Source organism: Rattus norvegicus, chromosome 2 (assembly GCF_021556685.1).
Source record: "Rattus norvegicus strain SHRSP/BbbUtx chromosome 2, alternate assembly SHRSP_T2T, whole genome shotgun sequence".
In the NCBI taxonomy this organism is placed as follows: domain Eukaryota; kingdom Metazoa; phylum Chordata; class Mammalia; order Rodentia; family Muridae; genus Rattus; species Rattus norvegicus.
The window spans coordinates 236,335,532-236,360,940 of record NC_141535.1 but is presented as its reverse complement, the minus strand read 5'-3'; the positions used below and the strand labels follow the sequence as shown (position 1 = coordinate 236,360,940).

Below are 25,409 nucleotides of genomic sequence, written 5' to 3'. Positions count from 1 at the left end.
CCAGAGCTCTAGCTTCTCTGGCTTTGTCCACATTCCACGGAAAAACAGACTGGCTGGTTCTAAGAATGCCAGTTACCCACACACCAGAGGACCCAGAAATGGTTTGGACAGCAGTTAACATACTATTTCCTCTGTCCTCCTATCATCCATGCATACAAGAGAGCTTATTGGTCATCTTGTATGTACAAGATATTGTCTATGTTTTTCACAGCAATATTTGTTATACCAAAGACTAGAACCGTATTTCATTTTGTGTAAAATCAATTTTAGTGTAAGTTATAAAGTAAGAGATAGGTTTAACATATACTGTAAAGTTAGTTCCTATCATAATATATACTGTGAGACAGTGTGGAATTGAAAATGAGGAAGAGATGTGTATATTAGATACTTAAAGTCCTCATCTCTTTTTTAACCTGTCCTTATAAAAAGACAAAGCAAGAGCCGCTCACCCTGCACGGCATTGGAACTAGTCCTGCTGCAACTTCCTAATTAGCACAGACCTCACAGTCCCCTCCTTGCAAACCCTGCCTTCATGGTAATGTGTGCAGACATGCAGTGAAACAAGCAGGGATTCAATGCAACGTCTCAGGGTTGCACTCATCTGTGTTGCGGAGGAGGAGGAATCAACCAAACAGAATCAAACACATGCCATAAACCAGGTAAACAACCCCATAACTCCTAAGGAAATAGAAGCAGTCATTAAAGGTCTCCCAACCAAAAAGAGCCCAGGTCCAGACGGGTTTAGTGCAGAATTCTATCAGACCTTCATAGAAGACCTCATACCAATATTATCCAAACTATTCCACAAAATTGAAACAGATGGAGCTCTACCGAATTCCTTCTATGAAGCCACAATTACTCTTATACCTAAACCACACAAAGACACAACAAAGAAAGAGAACTTCAGACCAATTTCCCTTATGAATATCGACGCAAAAATATTCAACAAAATTCTGGCAAACCGAATTCAAGAGCAGCCTTATTTATAATAGCCAGAAGCTGGAAAGAACCCAGATGCCCTTCAACAGAGGAATGGATACAGAAAATGTGGTACATCTACACAATGGAATATTACTCAGCTATCAAAAACAACGACTTTATGAAATTCGTAGGCAAATGGTTGGAACTGGAAAATTTCATCCTGAGTGAGCTAACCCACTCACAGAAAGACATACATGGTATGCACTCATTGATAAGTGGCTATTAGCCCAAATGCTTGAATTACCCTAGATCCCTAGAACAAATGAAACTCAAGACGGATGGTCAAAATGTGAATGCTTCACTCCTTCTTTAAATGAGGAAAAAGAATACCCTTGGCAGGGAAGGGAGAGGCAAAGATTAAAACAGAGACTGAAGGAACACCCATTCAGAGCCTGCCCCACAGGTGGCCCATACATATACAGCCACCCAATTAGACAAGATGGATGAAGCAAAGAAGTGCAGACCGACAGGAGCCAGATGTAGATCGCTCCTGAGAGACACAGCCAGAATACAGCAAATACAGAGGCGAATGCCAGCAGCAAACCACTGAACTGAGAATAGGTCCCCCGTTGAAGGAATCAGAGAAAGAACTGGAAGAGCTTGAAGGTGCTCGAGACCCCAAAAGTACAACAATGTCAAGCAACCAGAGCTTCCAGGGACTAAGCCACTACCTAAAGACTATACATGGACTGACCCTGGACTCTGTCCCCATAGGTAGCAATGAATATCCTAGTAAGAGCACCAGTGGAAGGGGAAGCCCTGGGTCCTGCTAAGACTGAACCCCCAGTGAACTAGACTATGCGGGGAGGGTGGCAATGGGGGGAGGTTTGGGAGGGGAACACCCATAAGGAAGGGGAGGGGAAAGGGTGATGTTTGTCCGGAAACCGGGAAAGGGAATAACACTTGAAATGTATATAAGAAATACTCAAGTTAATAAAAAAAAAAAAAAAAAAAAAAAAAAAAAAAAAAAACAATCATCCACCATGATCAAGTAGGCTTCATCCCAGGCATGCAGGGATGGTTTAATATACGGAAAACCATCAACGTGATCCATTATATAAACAAACTGAAAGAACAAAACCACATGATCATTTCATTAAATGCTGAGAAAGCATTTGACAAAATTCAACACCCCTTCATGATAAAAGTCCTGGAAAGAATAGGAATTCAAGGCCCATACCTAAACATAGTAAAAGCCATATACAGCAAACCAGTTGCTAACATTAAACTAAATGTAGAGAAACTTGAAGCAATCCCACTAAAATCAGGGACTAAACAAGGCTGCCCACTCTCTCCCTACTTATTTAATATAGTTCTTAAAGTTCTAGCCAGAGCAATCAGACAACAAAAGGAAATCAAGGGGATACAGATTGGTAAAGAAGTCAAAATATCACTATTTGCAGATGATATGATAGTATATTTAAGTGATCCCAAAAGTTCCACCAGAGAACTACTAAAGCTGATAAACAACTTCAGCAAAGTGGCTGGGTATAAAATTAACTCAAATAAATCAGTAGCCTTCCTCTACACAAAAGAGAAACAAGGCAAGAAAGAAACTAGGGAAACGACACCCTTCATAATAGACCCAAACAATATAAAGTACCTCGGTGTGACTTTAACCAAGCAAGTAAAAGATCTGTACAATAAGAACTTCAAGACACTGAGGAAAGAAATTGAAGAGGACCTCAGAAGATGGAAAGATCTCCCATGCTCATGGATTGGCAGGATTAATATAGTAAAAATGGCCATTTTACCAAAAGCGATCTACAGATTCAATGCAATCCCCATCAAAATACCAATCCAATTCTTCAAAGAGTTAGACAGAACAATTTGCAAATTCATCTGGAATAACAAAAAACCCAGGATAGCTAAAACTATTCTCAACAATAAAAGGACTTCAGGGGGAATCACTATCCCTGAACTCAAGCAGTATTACAGAGCAATAGTGATAAAAACTGCATCGTATTGGTACAGAGACAGACAGATAGACCAATGGAACAGAATTGAAGACCCAGAAATGAACCCACACACCTATGGTCACTTGATTTTCGACAAAGGAGCCAAAACCATCCAATTGAAAAAAGATAGCATTTTCAGCAAATGGTGCTGGTTCAACTGGAGGTCAGCATGTAGAAGAATGCAAATCGATCCATGCTTATCACCCTGTACAAAGCTTAAGTCCAAGTAGATCAAGGACCTCCACATCAAACCAGATACACTCAAACTAATAGAAGAAAAACTAGGGCAGCATCTCGAACACATGGGCACTGGAAAAAAATTCCTGAACAAAACACCAATGGCTTATGCTCTAAGATCAAGAATCGACAAATGGGATCTCATAAAACTGCAAAGCTTCTGTAAGGCAAAGGACACTGTGGTTAGGACAAAATGGCAACCAACAGATTGGGAAAAGATCTTTAACAATCCTACAACAGATAGAGGGCTTATATCCAAAATATACAAAGAACTCAAGAAGTTAGACCGCAGGGAGACAAATAACCCTATTAAAAAATGGGGTTCATAGCTCAGCGGTAGAGCGCTTGCCTAGGAAGCGCAAGGCCCTGGGTTCTGTCCCCAGCTCCGAAAAAAAGAACCAAAAAAGAAAAAAAAATGGGGTTCAGAGCTAAACAAAGAATTCACAGCTGAGGAATGCCGAATGGCTGAGAAACACCTAAAGAAATGTTCAACATCTTTAGTCAGAAGGGAAATGCAAATCAAAACAACCCTGAAATTTCACCTCACACCAGTGAGAATGGCTAAGATCAAAAACTCAGGTGATAACAAATGCTGGCGAGGATGTGGAGAAAGAGGAACACTCCTCCATTGTTGGTGGGATTGCAGACTGGTAAAACCATTCTGGAAATCAGTCTGGAGGTTCCTCAGAATATTGGACATTGAACTACCTGAGGATCCAGCTATACCTCTCTTGGGGATATACCCACAAGATGCCCCAACATATAAAAAAGACACGTGCTCCACTATGTTCATAGCAGCCTTATTTATAATAGCCAGAAGCTGGAAAGAACACAGATGCCCTTCAACAGAGGAATGGATACAGAAAATGTGGTACATCTACACAATGGAATATTACTCAGCTATCAAAAACAATGCCTTTATGAAATTCATAGACAAATGTTGGAACTGGAAAATATCATCCTGAGTGAGGTAACCCAATCACAGAAAAACACACATGGCATGCACTCATTGATAAGTGGCTATTAGCCCAAATGCTTGAATTACCCTAGATGCATAGAACACATGAAACTCAAGACGGATGATCAAAATGTGAATGCTTCACTCCTTCTTTAAAAGGGAGAACAAGAATACCCTTGGCAGGGAATAGAGAGGCAAAGATTAAAACAGAGACAGAAGGAACACCCATTCAGAGCCTGCCCCACATGTGGCCCATACATATATAGCCAACCAATTAGACAAGATGGATGAAGCAAAGAAGTGCAGGCAGACAGGAGCCGGATGTAGATCTCTCCTGAGAGACACAGCCAGAATACAGCAAATACAGAGGCGAATGCCAGCAGCAAACCACTGAACTGAGAACAGGATCCCCGTTGAAGGAATCAGAGAAAGAACTGGAAGAGCTTGAAGGGGCTCGAGACCCCTTATGAACAACAATGCCAAGCAACTAGAGCTTCCAGGGACTAAGCCACTACCTAAAGACTATACATGGACTGACCCTGGACTCTGACCTCATAGGTAGCAATGAATATCCTAGTAAGAGCACCAGTGGAAGGGGAAGCCCTGGGTCCTGCTAAGACTGAACCCCCAGTGAACTAGACTGTTGGGGGGAGGGCGGCAATGGGGGGAGGGTGGAGAGGGGAACACCCATAAAGAAGGGGAGGGGGAGGGATTAGGGGGAATGTTTGCCCGGAAACCGGGAAAGGGAATAACATTCGAAATGTAAATAAGAAATACTCAAGTTAATAAAAAAAAATTAAGACTTCAATATGGTTAATTGTTAAAGGTCTGCTACTTAAAGAGTAGCAAGGGGAGACCATCTCTGGAGGAAAAGCCGTTGGAAGGCAGCTCACTGAGTAAAAGGAAAAGGGCTGTTGACACTGAGCAAGAAGCACTGACAGCCAGAGCAGCAGGACGTTCACAGAGCAGCCAGCTCCTCGCTCGCCCTGAGGGTGTAAAGGAGACAGCATGTAGCAGCCCTGTCTGTTTCTTACACATGCTCCTCCAGCTATCTGAGGTGAGCAGTGCTCTCCCCTAGCTCATAAAGAAGTGAGGGTCAGAGAGCTTAAGTGTCCTATATAAAGTCACAAGGTTTCACCAGTGCACAGCCTTTCTAAACTGGCACAGGACTCTGGTGATGTCCTTTAGTGGAAAACCTCAAAAGCATCAATGCCAGGATGAGTGTCCACCACTCTATGCATCTATAGGTATGCGGCCAGGTCACAGCCTTACAGAAGTTGAGCCCAGTCCTCAATTCTCATATCTACTTATATCCAAGTGAATGTAAGTTAAAACATTAGAGCCTTAAAATGGTAACATTTGAGCTTATAAAATATTAACTTGTTTTGTTTGTCCAAGCTTTCATACAAATCTGTTTTCATTCCCAGAAGCTACTAATGAACCTATAAGCCTTAGCATGCGTTCTAAAGAGGTGGGATACTATGAGACACACAAACAGAGAATGTATTATTGGATGGCAACTGAATAATGACTTGTCGAGAAGAACAAAGCACTAACTCCATTCTTCAGCTCTGTATTACACTCAGAGATCTCTTTCACATGGTTTGTTTACGTCAGCATATGGTTTCAGATGCATTACAGAGGTCAATTACTGAATAAAGTCATATGGTCTAGTAACACAAATCAGCATTTCCCAAACTGATACTTCTCAGAACCATTTCCAAGAGCTGTTCTGTGGGTAGTGTGGGAAATTCTTACTTCCATGCCCTCATTACAGCATCCTGAAAGCCTTCTCAGGGCCTTCAGTATGTTAGTGCGCACTGTAACTTTCCAGTAGGCAGATGGAGGAAGGCTCACCCTTAGCTTAGAAGCTTTCAGTGTGTGTGTCGGGGAGTGGGTATGGCATATACTCATACCTCCTTTCAGCGGGCCCCAAAAAGTGCCATACAATTCAAAATAAAAATCCAAAGCAAAAAAGATGAACAAATTTTGTAATATTAATAGTAACATGGATAAGAACATCATCATTTAAAGCTTCCAATGCCAACTATGCTAATTAACTATGCTAAGTATGCTAATTAATTATAATAACTATGCTACCTAACTAAATATCCTAACTACAGTAACTATGCTATCCAAATAACCAAATAACTACGTTGTCTAACTGACCATGCTATCTGTTATCTAACCAGTCTATCTAACTATGCTAACTCTACTGTCTAACTCTGCTCTCTGACTCTAACTGACAATGGTACTGAAGCACATGAAGATATTCTGTAAGAACATGCACACTCGGGGCTGGAGAGACGGCTCAGTGGTTAAGAGCACTGACTGCTCTTCCAGAGGTCCCTAAGTTCAACTCCCAGCAACCACATGGTGGCTCACAACCATCTGTAATGGGATCTGATGCCTTCTTCTTTCTGGTGTGTCTGAGGACAGTGATGACAGTGTACTCATATATATATATATATATATATATATATATATATATATATATATATATATATATATAATATATATATATAAAATAAATTAATTAATTTTTTAAAAAAGCACATGCACACTCACCTGATCTCTGATTTGGGACGTGAGCTGCTCGATGTCCCCTGTAAAGTGTCTCAGCCTCTGTCTGTACACTTTGGACGCTTTCTTCAGAGCTTCAGCCTTCTGCCTGCTGGCTTCTTTGACGGCCACAGCCTCTTGCTTATTCATTTTTACCTGCAAGTTCCACTTGGCTATTTGGGTTTCCAAGCTCTAAAATTGTAGAAGCAATTCAATTACATCAGCGCTTCAATGTTTATGTAAATGTTGCAAAACAGCACATATTATCTTCCACACATATTTTATCAAAATAGCTAATCCTGATTGATTAAAAAGATAAAGCGATAAGGGGTGACAAAGTGTCCTGTGACAAGTTAAAAAATGAAAATCCAAACGACTTCGGTCTACATAAAACTGACTAGAGACTAACACTTGTTATCGACAGAAGCACCAAGTTACTTGAAGCCCTGTGACGAGGCGCCCCTTAGGTGACATGAAGTATGACACCGACATTTAAAGAACACACACTTCAAGTGCAATCTCCATCGAGTATACCAAAGCTGGAAAGGAGCTGGCAGCTCTCCAGAGACACAAGAGTTCCTGGGTTTCCAGACACACAGGGCATGGAGGGTGAAGACAAGATGAGCAGAGAGCCATGAGCAAACAACCAAACAACATTAGGAACAGAAGCCATGTTCTGCTGCTACAAAGTTCCAGTCAGGAGACTGAAATGTTGCTCCGTCCCACAGTGCCAGACCTGGAGATATCAACTCCAAACCCCAGGCAACTAAATCCCTGGCTACCAGGTTCACACGGCCTACCAGGTCCACACGGCCTACAAGGTCCACACGGCCTACCAGGTCCACACGGCCTACCAGGTCCACACAGCCTGAGGAACAGGCCAAGCAATACCTAAGGGTGGCTTGCTGCCATGGGAACAGGATGGTGCTAGCTGGCAGGACCAATTCCTTGACACACTAAACCAGACCTCTATCACATGAGAGACCTGCTTTGGTGTGAGAACTTGATATATTTCTTTCAAATTATTTCAAGTGTCTGAGCATTAAGGGCTGTATGTAACTACTAATGAACATTAAGTATGTAAAAATCAATGACTACAGACTGTTACGCATTTGTATTTTGAAAATTATGTGCAAGTTCAAGAATCTAAAATTACAGAATCTGTCTTTGACACTCCCATTCCTAGGACAGCCATTGCAGCAGAAAATATACTTGGTACTCAGAGGAGAAGACGGGCTGTCCCACTTAGTCCTGTGCAAAAGCTGTGTCTCCCTTCCCTTCCTGTAATCCTGGAATAAGGAAACAAGCCTCTGGATTTCAGCACTGCAGACTGCTTAGTCCAAACTAAGTATAAGGACAAACTAAGTTTAAGTCTTAGCTTAAACTATGAAGCAGCAACTCCCTCTTCAGCGGCCTTTACAAATTATCTTGAACAAACAGACAAAAAAAATTTCCTGGAGCACTACAGTAAATGACAAAACCAATGGAAGCTAAGTCTATGTGTGAGAAAGGACCCACCCACAAGAAATACACGAGTCATTCCTCCAGATGGCCACACGGTGTCACCACCACACTGTGAACAGTTTCTACATTTGCTTAAAAACTTCTTACCCACTGAGTATTTTAAAAAAGAGAAAGACAATAAAGTTAGGAGGAGTACATGCTGGAGGGTGGAAGTGGATGGGATGTATATAATCAAAGTATATTGTAGACATTAGGAAATTCTCAAACCCTACACTTCAATACTCCAGGGATAGACTGAAATTGGCAAATTATTTTTATAGCTTCAAAATTTACTCGATCATTCGCCAAGTGAATGGATACATATGATAGGAGGATATGTATGCAGATTGTGCTTATATACATCACATTATATCGTAGACTACACATAATCCTCCTGTGTATATATGTGGGTCTAGAGACAGTGGGATATGTATCATGTCATACCAGCAGTCACGATGTTCCTAATGCTAGGACCCTTTAAGAACGTTCCTCATGTTGTGCTGACCCCCCACCATCAAATTATTCTCATTGCTACTGTAATTTTGCTACTGTTGTGAATCATAATTTAAGTATCTATATGCAGGCATCTGATGTGTAGCCCTTATAGGGGTCATGACCCACAGGTTGAGAACAAATGTGCTATACAGCTAGATCACTTTCCCTGTCTCCTCTACAAATACTCTAACTCCAACTGACAGACTACAGAAATTTAGAAAAAAAAAATCAACTCAAAGCATCTTTGGGACAGGTCTGAAAGATTTAAAACATAAATTTATAAAAGGTTTACTGCATGACAACAATAAAAACCTGAGATTTATGTTGCCAGACTGAATTCTGGTTTTACACTTAAAAAATAACCTTCTTGTTAAGCCCAAAATCTAATGAGTAAGTTCTAATCCCTTCACATTATCTACTGCTTTAAATTCCACAATACATGTATAAATACAAGGTATAATCAGAGTGTGTATGAGAAGAAAGGCAGAACAGTGAGGGCCTAAAGTGGTTTTCTGTCTACTGCCCTCGGGGCAGTGTTGGGGTCAGGGGAGTTGGGGGTGGGGGTGGGGTGCTGCATCCAGTATCAGAAGGGGACACTGCAGCGGAGCTCCAGATTTAGCCTTCTGTTATCTCCAGATGATTATGTATATTAAAGGAAAAGACAAAAATACTGTTAAAATTTACCTTTGAAATTACCTTGTTATTTCCTTTAGATTTGAAAAACATCCTCAACTGCTACTAAAGGATATCATAAGATAATCCGAGGTAGGCGACTGACAAGCTAGATCCCACTGTTTGCCTATGCATGCCTGGACAGCACTGGCACAGCAAATGAGCTTCCCTGTCCTCTCACCCATGCCAAGAGCAGGGAGGATCCGTGGAACAGAGCTATGGGAGAAGGTGCTCTAGGGCACGGGTATGTGCAGAATGGAGGACTGCTGCTAGAGTTAAGGGAGGGGAATCCAGTGTCTTTACTGGCTACCACTACAGACAATGCATAGTTCCAATCCAAGGGTTACCATAAACACAACCCAAAGTCCTGTACCTAGGGAAGGGAGCAGTAGAGACGGCAGGAGGAAGAGGATGGGAGGAATAGAAGGGAAAACCAGAATAAAGCAAACACGGGTGCAAAATGTCAACGAACAAAATGAAGTGAAACTCAATCTCCACACGTGCTTCCTGGACTAAAATACAAAACAGAAACAATTTCGTACAGGGATCAGACACCTTATGATTAATTTATAAGCATGTGTTTCTCACAGAAATGCCAAAACTACCATCGTTTATTATCACCCCATTCCACAGTTCAGCAATGCTGTCACAGTGAGTTTTTCCTTACTTTTTGTACTTAGCTATAAAAATGAATACTCATGACCTGTATGTGTTCTTTTAACCTTTCATTCTCCACCTCCCTCTTCTGAATTTGGAGCTGTAGGCGATCGTGTACTACCTTGACAGACTGAGAAAACCGGTTTGCTTTCAAAGCACTTTCCTGTAAAAGATAAATAACAGCAAGTTACTGTGTTCCCTGTCCTTGTTAGACCCCAGTCAGACTCACCCTGAGCACATGGGGAAACAGAGCACTCCTTTCCATATGCCTCACCAATGTACTTCATAAAAACTGCATTCATTCGATGCCTCTGATAATCTCCTACAAGTCTTCCTATTTCTCCTCTCAAGTAAAACGTTATGTTAAAACTCTTCCTCCAAACACCAAAATTACTTGATCTTGACAAAAAATAAACTATAAGTATTTTCAGCTGTGTACATGTTTGAGGACACACATGCACACACACACACACACACACACACACACACACACACACACACACACACACACATGCACGCACACACACACATACACACACACGACAGTCTTGGGTGTCATCCCCAGGACCATCATCCAGCTCCTCTCAAATAGGCTCTCCTATTGGCTTGGAGCTTATGAAGTAAACCGGTCTGACTGGCCAGTGAGTCACAGTCATCTTCCCATCTCTCTCCTTCCAGGACCAGAATCACAGGGTGTTAGGAACTCACCTCAGATCCTGGTCTCCGACAGACCCATCACCCAACCCACAAGTATGCATTCCTGGTGACTTATGTTAAGTGGACTAAATAATAAAACCGCACCCCCAAAACAAACCAACGAACCTTAGAAAGATGTTCTATTTGATACATGTAAATTAATACTGACCAAAACTGTCATAAAGTCTTTATTATTACTATAACTGAAGACATGAAAACAGAGGGAGTAAGGAAAGGGAGCCAATGCTAACAAAATATGATAACTTAAGGACAAAAGATCAAAATGTGTTTACCTTTTCATTATGAAACAGACATGAAAGTTCTTGGATATAGGTCTCCTTTTCAAGTACTTTCTTCTTAAGGTCCTTCAGGAAATACAAGGTAAGAATTAGATAATACTTAGATAATATTGGCCAAAACCCAACAGCATGCAAAGCAAAAGTAAAAGTCAGAAAGAATGGCTAACAAATGGAAAAGCTTACTCTGTTCTCACTGTCACTGTCACTGAGATCCTTCAACAAGCAGGGTGGACGGGGTCCTGTCTGTAAGAAAGATCACCAACATCTGAAGCCACAGTTCTAAGCCCGAGTACTGTCTGTCTTGCTTGGGAAGTCATTATCTATGGATATCAACCCGCATGGAGGGGGTTGCCAATATTTTCTATCTATACATCACCTCTATGCTGTGCTATCTTACTTTAGAAGCTTCTTAGCTTGATATAATTATATTTTAATATTTTGCTTTGGTTTCTATAGTTTGTATATCTTTTCAAAAACAACAACAACAACAAAAACCCTACCCATCCTTTACCCAGCCAACGTCCTAAGTAATTCCACTATAGCCAGTCATTCTCTCCCCTCCCTCCCTGAGAATTGAGCCCAGGGCATGGAGTATGTCAGTTAATCAGTCTCTCACTGACCTACATCTCTGGTCCTTAAATTATAACTATTTCTTAATGTGAACTCTGCAGATGGACTGTGAATGAACACACCTCTGAGATGGTAGGGCAGTCCTGCACTGTGCATGTGCTCTGAATGGAAAGAATAAAACATAGCACAGGCATCCCGTAAAGACCAGCACAGGCAGCTGCCGTGCACCGCGCAGACTCTTAGGTGAGACTGCTGCCTGAAGGCTCAGCATTGTCTTGCACATAATTTACAATCAGGTACTTTGCTAAATTAATCAATCTCAAAAAAATGCCTCAAAAAGTATAGGTCAGTGATATGATATACAAAAATCACACACACACATGCGCTCTCTCTCTCTCTCTCTCTCTCTCTCTCTCTCTCACCTATTTTCTAAAGAATCACAGAGTGCTATTTAAAAAGAGGCATTATACCTTTAATTCTAGCAGTGGGGGCGGGAAACAGGATATGGTAATAGGTGGAAGAATGCTCAAATATATTATACACATATTTGAAATGTCATGAAACCCTTTATTTAAAACAATAAATGCTAATTAAATAAAAATAAAAATAGAATAAATTGAATAGGATACTAATTGTTTTAAAAAATACCAATAGATCTAAACAGGCATTTCTCAAAGACACAGATGGTTAATAGGTACAGGGCAGTGCTTAGCATCACGGGTCATCAGACAAAATCAAATCTAAGCCACACTGAGTAGTACCAAAAGCTTAGGAAAAGATGAGGAGCAAAGTGCTGGCAAGGACATGGAGGACAGGGACTTGTCTATGCTACTGACGAGGATGTAAATCAGCCCAGACAACCGAAGTGTCTAACGACTGATGGGTCAATGGATCCATGCATGGTGTATATGCACAATGATGGGTCAATGGATACCATGCATGGTGTATATGCACAATGATGGGTCAATGGATACCATGCATGGTGTATATGCACAATGAAATACTGTTCAGCCATTAAAAAGTTAACCCTGCCATTTGCTTTACAGTGAAGAAGTGAAAATCATGCAGAACAAATACAAAAGGGCAAGATCATGATGTTTCTTACATGTGGAATATGACAACTGATTTTATAGACATTTTTATAGAAAACTGTAAAAAAGGTAGCGACCACATGTCAGAGAGAGTAGGCAGAGTGGGAAGAAATGGGAAAGGGTGAGCCATGGCCACTAGGAGGAGCCAAGAGTAAAGAGGAGCCAGAGGCTGGCCTGATAGTTCACAGTCGTGAAACAGAAAGACCATGCACAGCACCATTTATTAGTGTGGGGAGAAAGTGTGTATAAACAATGACACATATGAGAGCTTAAACTATGCGACTCTTAAACATTTCTACAGCAGCTAAATTAACTAACATTAAAAATAGACATTTAATAATAATATTGCAAACAAAAATTCAAAGAATCACTTCTGTTTCAATACCAGTATTTTATATGCACAGTTAGAGAAATAAAGTATCTTCCAAGGGGGAGGCGTCGCTACAGCAGGGGCACACAGCATGGGAGCCTTACTTGTTCATAGTCTGTCTGTTTAATAAGATGTTCTAAGGCTAATTTCACACGGTAAAAAGTGTCTAATTCTTTTGATAATATGTCCTTCTGTTCAAAAATCTTCTTCAAATTGGATGCAGAAAGATTAGCCTGACAAAATAAAAGAAGCACATATCTACACGTTAAGACGACATAACGTAAAACACCCTCGGATATTATCAATGAGGAAGCATTTCCTACTATCTAAATCGTTACTTTGCACACAGTATTGGTAAGCCCTGGCAAGTTTACCAATAGTAGACAGAACGCACTGCACTGCGAGGCAGTTAAGTTATAACGAAAGGAGGCTGCAGGAGCCCACGGCTTTGCTGGATTTGTTCTGCTGATGTGCAGAGCACAGGCTGGTCTTGTTCCAGAGTGAAGCTTATTTGAAATTGTAAAATCATTCTGTCCCAAATGATGCCACAGAAAACAGACCTAGGGCATCTCTCTCTCAGGGAGTTTACTTTTAAAAGATTTATTACTATTTTGTGTGAATGAGTGTTTTGCCTGCAAGTCTATGCACTGAGAAGCCACAAGGGGGAATCATTTCTTCTGCAATTGGAGTTAGAGATGGTCTTCTGGAAGACTTCGATCACTGAACCGTCTCTCCAGACCACAATTTTAGTCTTAAATCCACTTTTCTGAAAGTGTCATTCTCTAGTTCAAGACCAGATGAGTCATACATCAACCTGTAGTTTTCAGTCTAGTCTCTTACTAGGTGTACTACAGGCTGAGTCTATCTTTTTGGAAAAGAACTGCAGTTAATGACAGGAATAAAGAATTCTTACCCCACCCCTATGTTTGGTATCAGCTACCTATACATGGCATTGCTTTGATATTTGAGTCCTTGGTCAAGGCACTCTGAATATTATGCTGACTTTCAATCTCATCAGCCATTCTAAGCCCAACACTCACATGTTCTAAACCAATTCCTTCCACAGTGTTCTTAAGCAATGGCAAAAGTAACTCTACTGAGCAGGATGCCAATTCAGCTTCCCTAAGCGCTGCTTCCAACTCCGTCTTGGTACTTGAGACGTCTCCCTTGAACCTGATAACAGACAGATAAGCTGTAAGTTACATCTAACACACAAACTGGAGACATCTCATGTACGATAACAAGTCAGGCCTGCCTCTGGACTGACATGAATTTGACTTCGATGCCCCTAGGGGAGGCCTTACCACCAGAATTATAAGTATCCAAGCCAAACATGGGCGGAAAGAGGTCAAGAGGGAGACCTGGAGTACAGGTAAGTGAATGATTCATCTTACATTTTGCTGTTATGGAATCACAAGTTATGTACATTGTGTATAGGGTTGGAGAGATGGCTCAGCACTAGTGCTCTTCAGAGGACCCAGGTTCTAGTGCCAGCACCCAGAAGGTAGCTCACAACTGTCTGTAACTCCAGTTCTGGGGGAACTCATATACCCTCTTTTGGCCTCCATGCGCACTAAGTATGCATGTGGTGCGCACAAATATATGGAGGCAAAATTCACATATACTTAAATATATCTTTAAATTTTTAACAAATATATATATTTAAACACTTTAATAAATAAAAATCTATGTATAACTAAATTTGAAAGCAGCTTTTTCAATTACAAAAACAAACAGCAATTGCTGTGAGAGCACCATGCCTTTCATTACTCAGTACTGTTTCTGTCCTAATGGAATTCTTATAAAAACTCATTTCGGACTGATGGGCTGGGAAGACGGCTCCCAGGTAAAGGCATGGCTGCCATGACTACAGACCTGTTCACACTCTGGGACTCACATGGTAGAAAGACAGAACAGACTCTGAAAGCTGTCCTCTGACCTCCACAGCACAAATCTCACATGTGCACATAAACGCACACATTTGGAATCTTACAGCACTTCAAAGAGAAGACTCTGTCCGTAAGCACCACTGGCTTAAAGTAAAAAGCTTATGATAAATAAGCGTCATTTACTCAAAACCAAGCGCTCAAAAATTAACAATTATATTTGATGAAACACCATTTTCCATTTTCTGCAAACTAAACTAAAAGCTAGTCTATACGACCTATGATAACAATAATGATTTAAGATTTAATAATTTTTAAGATTACTACTGTGGGGAATATTAATCCATAAAAATAACAAGTAAATTTCCCATTTAAAAGAAGCAAAATATGATAATCATTTGTTATACAACAATATACCAGCAATAATATTCACCTTACAATAATATTCATTCTATTAATAGGTTGAGTTGATTTTTCAGTTCCCTTCATTACAAATAAAAAAACCCTTAAACAACACACCTGTAATCACGGAGCACAGAAGGCTGAGGCAAGTAGCCTGAGAGTCTGGGAACAGCCTGCGCTGCTTGTGAGGCCCTGTCTCAAAAGTAAAGCCAACAAACATAATAAAGACTGACAACTGCTCTATAACTGCTGAATAAGAATCTTTATAATCAGATTGTGTAGGTATATTTTAATGAATAAACACTAAATGTGACAGGATATTTGTGATTGATTACCACATTTACTTAAGAAAACAGATGAGATTTGTTCCGCCAATACGGAGGATACCTGCTGCGGTGCTTCTCAGGGGCACATAGTAGGTCAGGTCCTCTCTCCTGTAAGAGGTAGGACAACAGGCCCTCTGAATGACTTCCATCACTAGTAGGCTTCTCCATCAACTCCGCCACTCTCTTACAGCGCTTCAGCAACAGCTTCCCACAGACGCTGAAAGCTAGGAGACGTGTGTTATTCCACTTATCATTTCCTATCTTTATTCTGTGATTTACAGATCCCAATCATGTATAAATGCTTCGAAGGCAATATCAAATTATAACTGCTATCAGGACATGGTTGTGCGTGTCTTTAATCTGAGCACCTAAGAGGCAGAAGGAGGCAGATCTCTGTGAGTTTAAGGCTAGTCCACTTTACCCAGCAAGCTCTAGGCCAATTAGGGCTACATAGTGAGGCTCTGTCTTAAAAAAATTATAAAAACTCACCGTTCTAGTTAACTCAAAATATCAAAATTGCATTGCATAATAATTTACCAATTCCAAGTTTCTATACACATTTTCAAAAGGCTTACACACACACACACACACACACACACACACACACACACACAAAACCATTTTTTAGATTTATTTTTAACCACGCATCTGTTTGTGGGTATGTGCCTGAGTCCTAGGGAGTTGGCAACATGGAGATCAGAGAGTCTCCTGGAGTTGGAGTTACACAGGGATTGTGAGTGACCTTGCATAGCTACTGGGACTGAACTTGGGTCCTAAGGAAGGACAGCAAGCACCCTTAACCACTGAGCTATCTCTCCAGTCCCGAATTTAGTTATCTTCATTGGTCTATCTCCAAAAGTATTTCAGCAATCCTTCAATATTCCCCCAAAAGGAGTAGAAAACAAATATGCAAACCATGAATCTTGTACTAGCTCTACCTGGCCTGAGCAATAGAAGCTGCTGTTTGCTCTTACAACTGCAGAAACTCAATGCAGCGTTTAACATACTTCCCAACAACTGCCACATAGTGGACAAAACGTTATTTTGTAAGGCATCCTTTTTTTTACATTTCTTTATTCCCATTTCCAGCTCAATCAAGAATAATACTCTTTGCTGATAAAAATAATAATTAAAAATGACAGTACTTCTGAACTTTAGCAAAAAATCTTCTCATTTGGCCCTGTAGATGTCATTTTTGAAAAGTGACTGGTCAGACATGAATTCCTCACAAACTGCCCTGTTAAAAGTGATAAATGAACAGGTCAGCAACAATGAAGCTACATTTTCACAGCTCTAATTAGAAACGGTCATGTGACTCTTTGCTTGTGGCTATTCATACAAGATTAAATGCCATGTCTAAGGTTTTCTACATTGCTTTCAAATATTTATGACTTAATCTTAGATTTCCCTATTTAAATACATTGTGTTCAAGAATTTTTCATTAGTTTGGGTTCATGTGAAATGATAGGTTGAAACTATTCAAAAACTCTAATTAGCAAGTCATAAACCTCCCAGAGAAGCTGCAAAAACAAAACAAAACAAAACAAAAAAGACCAAATAACATCAAATTTTGTCTGGTGGTTTGATGTACAGTGCAGACACAAATATTTAGCAGCTAAAATCTGAAAAAAGGGAATGCAGAGGACCTGTGACGCCTGCTCCCCGGGTCCCTGGCTGCTGAGTCGTGTACCGCCTGTCACTACAACATCACACTGTAGAGAGTGCATGGAGACAGCGGCAGTCCAGAAGAGCCTGAAATACACAGGTCACAGGAAAAGCCAACTGAGGAAGGCTAAGGAGGAGCAGGCTCTGCGAAGTCGCTCCCTGGCGGCGGGTCTGCTTGGTTTGTAAATGCCACAGCCCCTCTGGGGTATTAGCATTCATCTTTTTCTCACTCACCTGTTTAAATATTTCTCTCTCCACAGGCTGGAATCTCAAGAAAGAATGTCCTATTTACAATTGAATCCTAAACACCTACAGCTCTAGAGAATTGGCAATGCCTGGAATAGCTAAGCTCAGCATCTCAGCAAACAGGATAAATGACTGCTTTCCACATCCCCTCCCTCCCTTTCTGACCTTTCCAAGGGCTTAAGAACAATGTCTCTATACTTAGGAGTGAAACGTAAAACCAGCATGAGAAGTTAAGGATCTTCCATTCTTAGGAAGTATTTTATAAGATGAAAATCATTGGTATCAGTGATTTAAATGAGTTCTCATGTATGTTCTGGGCTATTGGTGCATATGGCAACACACACACACACACACACACACACACACACACACACACACACAGAAATACACAAACTATTCTAAAATGTTATCAGAAATTATAAAGTAAATTTTTTTGCTTCATCACCTACAAATATTAACAACATCTAAAATGGTAAATAATGTAAAAATGTAGTAGAAATGGGGACCTGTGATTAATTATCATCTAGACACAATCTAGAATCCTGGCAAGACAGTCTCAATGAGAAACAGCCTTAACTGGGCAGTGGGTATGCCTGTCAGGATTTGCTTAGTTGGGCTAAGGTGGGAAGAACCATCCTGAGTGTACACGTCACTATTCCATGGGTTGGGCCCTAAATAAAACAGAGAGCAAAGAGAAGCATGTGTGCATTCAGTCTCCCTCAGGTCCTGACTATGAGTGTGACTGATTGCTTCAGCTCCTGTTGTCTTGGCTGCAATGAGGAGCTGTAATCTGAATTGTAAGTCAAACAACTGTCCCTCTCTTAAAACTGCTCTGTTGAGGCATTTTATCATAGCAAGAGAAACGAAAGCAGGATGGGATCTAAGAATGACTTCTATGATATTATCATCCGAGATTCCTCAAAACACAAGACAGAGACCCGGGTGAGCTTCACATATTCTCGCAGAAGTTATAAGAAATCATACTCTGTGACACAAAGATTATGCACATGTCTGAAGACATGCCACTGTTTTTGTGCTGTGCCAATTCTATAACCAAAAGTAGATGAGCAGGTATAACACTTTTCCTTAATATAACACTATTTGCATGCTGAACAAAAATGCTATACTTTGCTTTAATCTATAAAAAATCCCATCATTATAAAATATCCTCTCATTTCTGTTTACTAAAGGCATTTTTGTGTAGAAACTGAGGTTCTGCCAGAGTTTTCAGTGATGTGCAAGGTATGGCCAACTGACAGACACTGCCCTTTTGTACAACTTGTCAGTAGTAGAACAAAGGCCCATCCTACACACTTTGAGCAAATTCTTAAATATCAGTAGTCTTAATTTTTAATCTGTCAGAGGTGATCATGGCATTGCTGGTGTAGCTATAACCACAGAACTGTGTTCCATTTTGATCAATAAGCGTGTTAACGGATGGATGCTCAGAAACAAGGACATTAGAAGAGAAAGACCATGGCACCTAGACCAGTTTAGGCAAATGTTGGTTAAAAACTACTCTCCTGGTTGAGAAAGCACAGAATTCCATAAGCTCTTATTTGTTTTTCTAAACAACAATCTCTGAAAATCAAACTTCAGTGACTTCAAACAATAGCGTGCAGGCTCTATTAACAACATCCAAAACTCAGACACTCAGTGAGAAACACAAGGCAGATTAAGAAAGATGCCGTTCTCTGTATTCTGGAAACGAGCCAAAACTATCAAAGAAGGAACTGCACAGCATTTTAGACTCCACAGTGGGGGGAAAAAATGTGAAACTTAGAAACAGGTAAGCAAAATGACCAAAGCAGGAAAACAGATTTCTAAGTAAAAGCTACCAAAATGATTGGGTGGGGAAGGGACAGGGACATTTATGATTCAGAGAGGCTAACTTGAATAAGAATCTGTGGCTTCTGGTCACCTGGGGCTGCAGAGTCAACAGGAGGCCAGCCAGCACTGAAACAAAGCCTCTGCTTCACAGCAGATGCTGGTTAGCTGAGGCTGCAAACTTAGCTATAATTACCAAGTGGCCGGCATTGCAGGGGTGAATTCCCCTGGAAGCTATGGTCCAGGGAGACCAAGGCTGTACCTTAAGCTGGTGGCTAAACTTAGTAATTTGTTAAGATTTTCACACATGGTACTGGTTTTGAAGGAGTAAAGGGATCACAGAGAGCAGTTGTGGTTTGGCACCAAACAGCAGGACTGGAGTCCCAGCACAGAGGCCCGAAAGCCACTGGTGACAGAGCAGCCTCCATCATAGTGGAGGCCTCAGGACTGAAGAGGCAATAAACACAAACTAAGGCTTGGAACCATTAGGCAAGAGTTTCTAAGGAAAACCCAGGAGATGTTACTGGAGAAAGTGCAGCCTCAGTCACAATGGAGGCACAAAGATTGAAGCACCATGGGAAGAAACTGAGGACTCGTGCAACGAAAGGACAGGAAAGGCCACTGGTTAGAGTGCAGCCTCAATTGTAATAGAGACCTTAGGACACTGCAGACCAGGACACTGTTAGGACCAGGGATGACCATCAAGGATAGCAGCAGGGGTGGTTCACGGCTGACCTAAGAAAGCTTCCCAGGGCAAAACTGGAAAGGTGAGGCTGTACTAAGTGCTCTGAAGCCCAATCATCAATGAGTTCCGGACAGCAGACATTGATTGGGTTACGTATGTTATCAGAGTTTGGTTTTGGTTTTATCTGATTGTTACTGTGCTCTTGTAACAAGAAAATATATAAGTTGTTTGGATTTTAAAGAAACCATGTACTTTTAAAGTGTTTCGACTTTTAAAGACTATGGGGGTTTTAAAGTTATTCTGTGTTTTATATAGCAATGTTAGCAAAAGATCTTGAGGATAAACAAGAAAGGAAAGGTTATGGTTTAATGATAATGTGTTTGTGTGTCAAGTAGATGGGTGTCAGTTGTCACCCTTTTTGTTAACTTTACACAAATCAGTCACTATGGAAGAGTGAATCTTGACTGAAGAACTGTCCCTATCGGCCTGGTCTTTGACCATGTTTGTAGGGGCATTTTCTTGATTAATGACTGACTTAGAAACACCCAGCCTACTGTGAGCATTGTCACCCCAGGCAGGTGTTCCAGGTTGTATAGTAAGCAAGCTAAACGAAGCAAGGGGAACAAGGTATCAAGCAGCATTCCTCTGTGGTCTGTACTTTGGTTCCTTCCTTGAACTCCTGCCTTGGTTTCCCTCAGAATGGACTGTAACCTGTAGTGAAAATGAACCACGTTCTCCCAAGTTGCTTCCAGCCAGTGTTTCAAGCACAGCAATAAAGAAATAAACTAGAACACAGAGATAAGCTGAAATGTCAGTGCATTTTCTCATATTTTAACGAAATCAACTAAAATGCTCTCGTGAGTAATAGAGACATGGACATCACATAGGAATGAGAATTCTGGAACAGCAGGAATTTAGTACAAAGGTCATATGTAAACATTACACTTCATTTGCCCATGAAGCATGGATTGGTCTACATGTGAGTTAATTTTCTACACTATCCCTTCAAGTACCACAATTAATTTAGAAAACTCCTTTTTTAAAACAGAGAAACTTATTCTTCTTCATTATCTAATCTGAGAACAAGTTGAGCAAACAGAACTTAAGCATTCTAGTCTGGCCTGGAACCAGCACAGACTACTGGACAGGACTCACAGAACATCTTTTCTTAATTCTTAATGTTGACAGGATCTAGACAATCACTTAGTCATTAGCCACACTGGGCCTTGTTTTCCTCTTCTGTAAGAAGAGAACAACCTTTACTGACCAAAGTCACAGTAATGTGCAAAAAAAAAAAAAAAAAAAAAAAAAAAAGAAGTAGAACCACTGGACTAGTCTTACTTTATCCCACCCCCTTTAAACTTAGAACCAATCGGGCTTGCTTAGCTGGGCCTTCTCAGCAGTCTTCACGTTCTCCCAGTTTCTCCTTCTTAAAGTAGTTATCCTGAATCAACCAACCTACCTTACAGCCACTTACAAGCCTGAGTTATCAGAACTTATTTTACAGAACAACCTCTCAGTCATAAATTGAGAACTACTAAACCAGAGGATGTGGGGTTGAGGGTACTAGTGGCCTCTGACAGAAAGCAGTCCAGCAGATGTTTTCTATACTCATCCTGACTCCCATTTGTACGGAGTTAACAAAAGTGACCGATAAAAGCTGAGGTCATTTGCTCAGGTCTTGAGGTGCTTGAAAAACAAGGACTAAACTATTAACACACATCGGTTGTACAATTAGCAGAAAACAACAATAATAACGTATTTGGGTATTTAAAATTACAAATGTGGCCAGTCTTACCATAATCAAAGGTATGAAGTAAAGCTTAAAAGCAGGCACGATTTCTACAGTTTGATCCTTTACCTAAACCAGGCACTCTTATCCTCAAACACTTGACACCCTGTAAGGCAGGTGACAGAGAAACTTGGCCTTTAGCGTCACCGATAGCAGCCAGTTAGGTTGCGGTTACTTATCTGACATACTCAGTGCCAGAGACAAGGGGCATGACTCGGGGCATGACGAGAACTGGACTGTCATTTTCAAGATTAGGAAAACACTACCTCCGAAACAACCCAAACCCCGGACCCCTCCTCCCGCTAACTTCTCCCCGACGTCCCGAGACCACAGCTCGGGAAGCAGGGGCAGAATGTCCGCTTTCCTCTTGGTGAAAAGTGGAGGACCTGAGCATCAAAGACCCACTGTTCAGGGAGGGTGCGCACCACGGGTTTCACTTCCGGGTTTCACTTCCGGGTGCCCAGGGTCACCCGCGGCCCGCCCTCAGAGCCCGCCCCGACTCGCGCTCGCCCGTCGCCCTGACGTCATCCCCCACCGCCGCCACTACCTACAATGGCTGTAGGGCTCTCTAAGGTCTGCCCGGCCCAGGGTCGCCTCGGCAGGCGGAGAGCGCAGAAGGAAGAGAAGATGGCCAGAAGGAAAGGCAGGGACCGCGGGACGAGAAGTCGAGGAGTCACCAGAACAGGCAGCGGCGGACAGACTGCATCTACCCAGGAGCCAAACGTTGCTAGTAACCGGCCCGCGGCTTCTCTGGAAACGGACGCCCCGCCCTCTTCGGCCCGCTCCGACGCAGCTAATTGGCTCGGGCTCTAGAGCGCGAGTGCCGTTCCCTCTGTGATTGGTGGGAGCGAGGGGGTGTGGCCGGCGGGGCTTTTGTCTCTGCTCTGGTTTCTCCCGTGAGAATTTGTAAAGCGTTTTGCTTTGAGAAAAAGCATAGCTTTTGTGTGTAGTTACCGAAAAGTCTCAACCGCTCTCATTCTAAGCAGAGAAGAAAGGTCCATTCCGAGTCTCTTGACACTGGGGCGAAATCTGACCTCCCTGCTTCTGCTTTTTTTTACAGATAGGATTTGAAAAAAGACAATAGAAAAACCTTGTTTCCAATGTATGGCATTATCCCCGAGCCTTCCCTAGGCCTCGGGGGTTTTTCCTCTTAAATAACATAGTCAGCATGTTCTCCAAAATGCCATCCCAGTCCCAAATTATTTTTTTTAAGATTTCTTTATTTATTTATGTATTTATGAGTATACTGTTGCCATCTTCAGACACACCAGAAGAGGGCACCAGATCCCCGTTGCAGATGGTTGTGAGCCACCATATGGTTGCTGGGATTTGAACTCAGGACCTCTGTTAGAGCAGCCAGTGCTCTTAACACCACTGAGCCATCTCTCCAGCCCCCAGTCCCAAATTCTTACAGAAAGCTGCCGTGCTTTCTAAACTGCTGAGCCAGCTAAATGAAATCTCCGTGAGAAAAGGGGAGGACCCGGAAGTGCTTTTTTTTTCTCATGAAATTTCGGGATTTTTGTCGTTGTTATTGGAATGTGTTTTCATGCTCCTCCCAGGTATAGTGAATAGAAGTGTTTACTTTAGATTATTTGTACAACTGGCTATCGTTATCCATTTATTTGCCTCTGTGGGAAAAAAAAATCAAACATTTTTTTTTTTGCCATGTGCACCTTGTCCCTGTGATTATAGACTCAAGTGACCTTTCCTAACACTCAGGGTATAAACTGTCTGATGCTCTGAATAAAGTTGGGTACTGCATGAGGCATTAGTCTGCCTCCTTCTTAGGCTCCACTCCCCTAAGTTCCACCACCGTCAGAGCAGTCTACAGGAAGAGATAGGAAAATGAACGCCGGATCGAAGCAGCACATACTTGTAGTGCTAGTAGATGAAGTAAAACGGTAGCTGTAATGTAAGTGTCAAGAAGGAGCTGATTGTAGAGCCTTCAGTCTGACCGGTCCAAGCGCCTTCGAGACAGTTGCTATGCTTCTTACGGAGTTCCAGGGGGAGCTATTCTACTCCTAGGTGAGGAACATGGAAATACATGTTTATAAATATTTTATAAGTATGTCATCATAACTGGCACGTTTATTTATAATGGCTAAAAATGGCAAGTAGATTGAATGTTTATCAGTGGGAAAATTGACTACGTATTCAATACAATGGAATGATATTACACAATAAAAAATAACAAGCCACTTCAATATGCACTCTTCTGCATAAGAAGCTCCTCACTCTGTTGCCTGGGACATTCAATATTGAGTTTCTATATACATGAATAGCCATGGATAGAGTATTAATAGGCATCTTAATTCAACCTTGTATAAGAAAGTATCGTAGACTGAATTGTTTAAACAACAGAAACATGTTTGTCACATGTCTGGAATCCCAGAAGACCAAACTCAAGAATCCACCAATCCGGCTGCTAATGGGTTGTCTGTTCCTAATGCTTACAGATGGTTGGAAGACTCCTTGCTCAGTCTAGAGCCTCTAGTCTCAATTGAGCAAGAAGCAAGGTCTCACTGTCTCCTGTAAGGGCACTGGTCTCATCAAGAGGACTCTACTCCTGTAATCTAATCAACCCAAGGCCTCCTCTCCAAGTGCCTGCACACAGAGGGTTAGGGACTCAGGGGAAGGAAGGGACTCACTCATTGCAGGGCAGGGGGCTGCATGCTACTTCTTGTTGGAGAGTGAGCCTTCCCTGAAGGCTGTTCTCCCAGTACTGACTTAATTGTGGAAAATAAAAATTTTTATTATTTCCCCACTATCACCTCTCGGTATGTTTAACCATATCTGTAAGCTGCTTATACCCGATCATGACTGTCCACGAACAGTAGGCAAATACCAAAAGAGGTTTTTGTAACTGAAAGCAGAAAAGATGAGAGTTTAAAAAAAAACATAATTTTAGATACTGGAATTTTAATATATTGACTTTATCCCCAGCCTAGTAAGTAATTTACAAGGCATGATCCATTGCTACTGTGTTATAATAATCCAAGTCATAGATGTCACATGGTTTATGATGTAAAAACTCATTCTTTTATCCTTGAATGATAAAGGACAAAATAACCCTTGAAAAAAAGGCCCCTCTCCAAATCAGCAGTTGTCCAAAACTATTGTTTACAAGGAAACTAATATTTTAATATTATATTTTAAATGTTTGATCTTGTCCAAGATGTGTCTGTCACTGTCTTTTTTTCTAATTATAGTATTTAATGACCAACTATATTGTTAATGAAAGGATGATTTACATTCCCTATCTATGAAACTATAAGAATTCCTATTCAAATTAGTCTCATTGCTTTCTGTTTTAAATCCCTTGTTTTGTGCATGTGTCTATGCATTTGGACAGGCAGAAGCATGAAGGTGGAGACAGAGGACAGCTTTCTGAAGTGGGTTCTCGCCCTGGACTTTGCTGAGGCAGGGCTCCTCGATGTCCCACTGCCCATAATGCTCCACCCCAATTGTCACTCTTGCAGCAGGTGTTTTTCTTGCACTCCCTTGTCTTCTCCTGGCCCAGTCCAGTCATAG

The 25,409-nt window shown here is 41.4% G+C and overlaps 1 protein-coding gene across 36 annotated transcripts in view; it reads right to left on the bottom strand.

Moving 5' to 3' along the window:
• Positions 1-22,640, bottom strand: part of Odf2l (outer dense fiber of sperm tails 2-like) — a 37,758-nt gene extending 15,118 nt beyond the window's left edge. For 2 of the 36 annotated variants that reach the window (XM_087633839.1, XM_087633892.1), the window contains exons 1-9: positions 22,430-22,640; positions 15,725-15,887; positions 15,455-15,533; positions 14,090-14,222; positions 13,154-13,282; positions 11,202-11,261; positions 11,013-11,084; positions 10,070-10,186; positions 6,703-6,888 (exon numbers count right to left, since the gene is read on the bottom strand). In XM_087633839.1, the coding sequence (XP_087489965.1) occupies positions 6,703-6,888; positions 10,070-10,186; positions 11,013-11,084; positions 11,202-11,261; positions 13,154-13,282; positions 14,090-14,222; positions 15,455-15,533; positions 15,725-15,812 (864 nt within the window). In that variant the 5' untranslated portion in view covers positions 15,813-15,887; positions 22,430-22,640. 36 annotated transcript variants of the gene reach the window in all.
• Between the last annotated feature and the right edge of the window lie 2,769 nt (positions 22,641-25,409).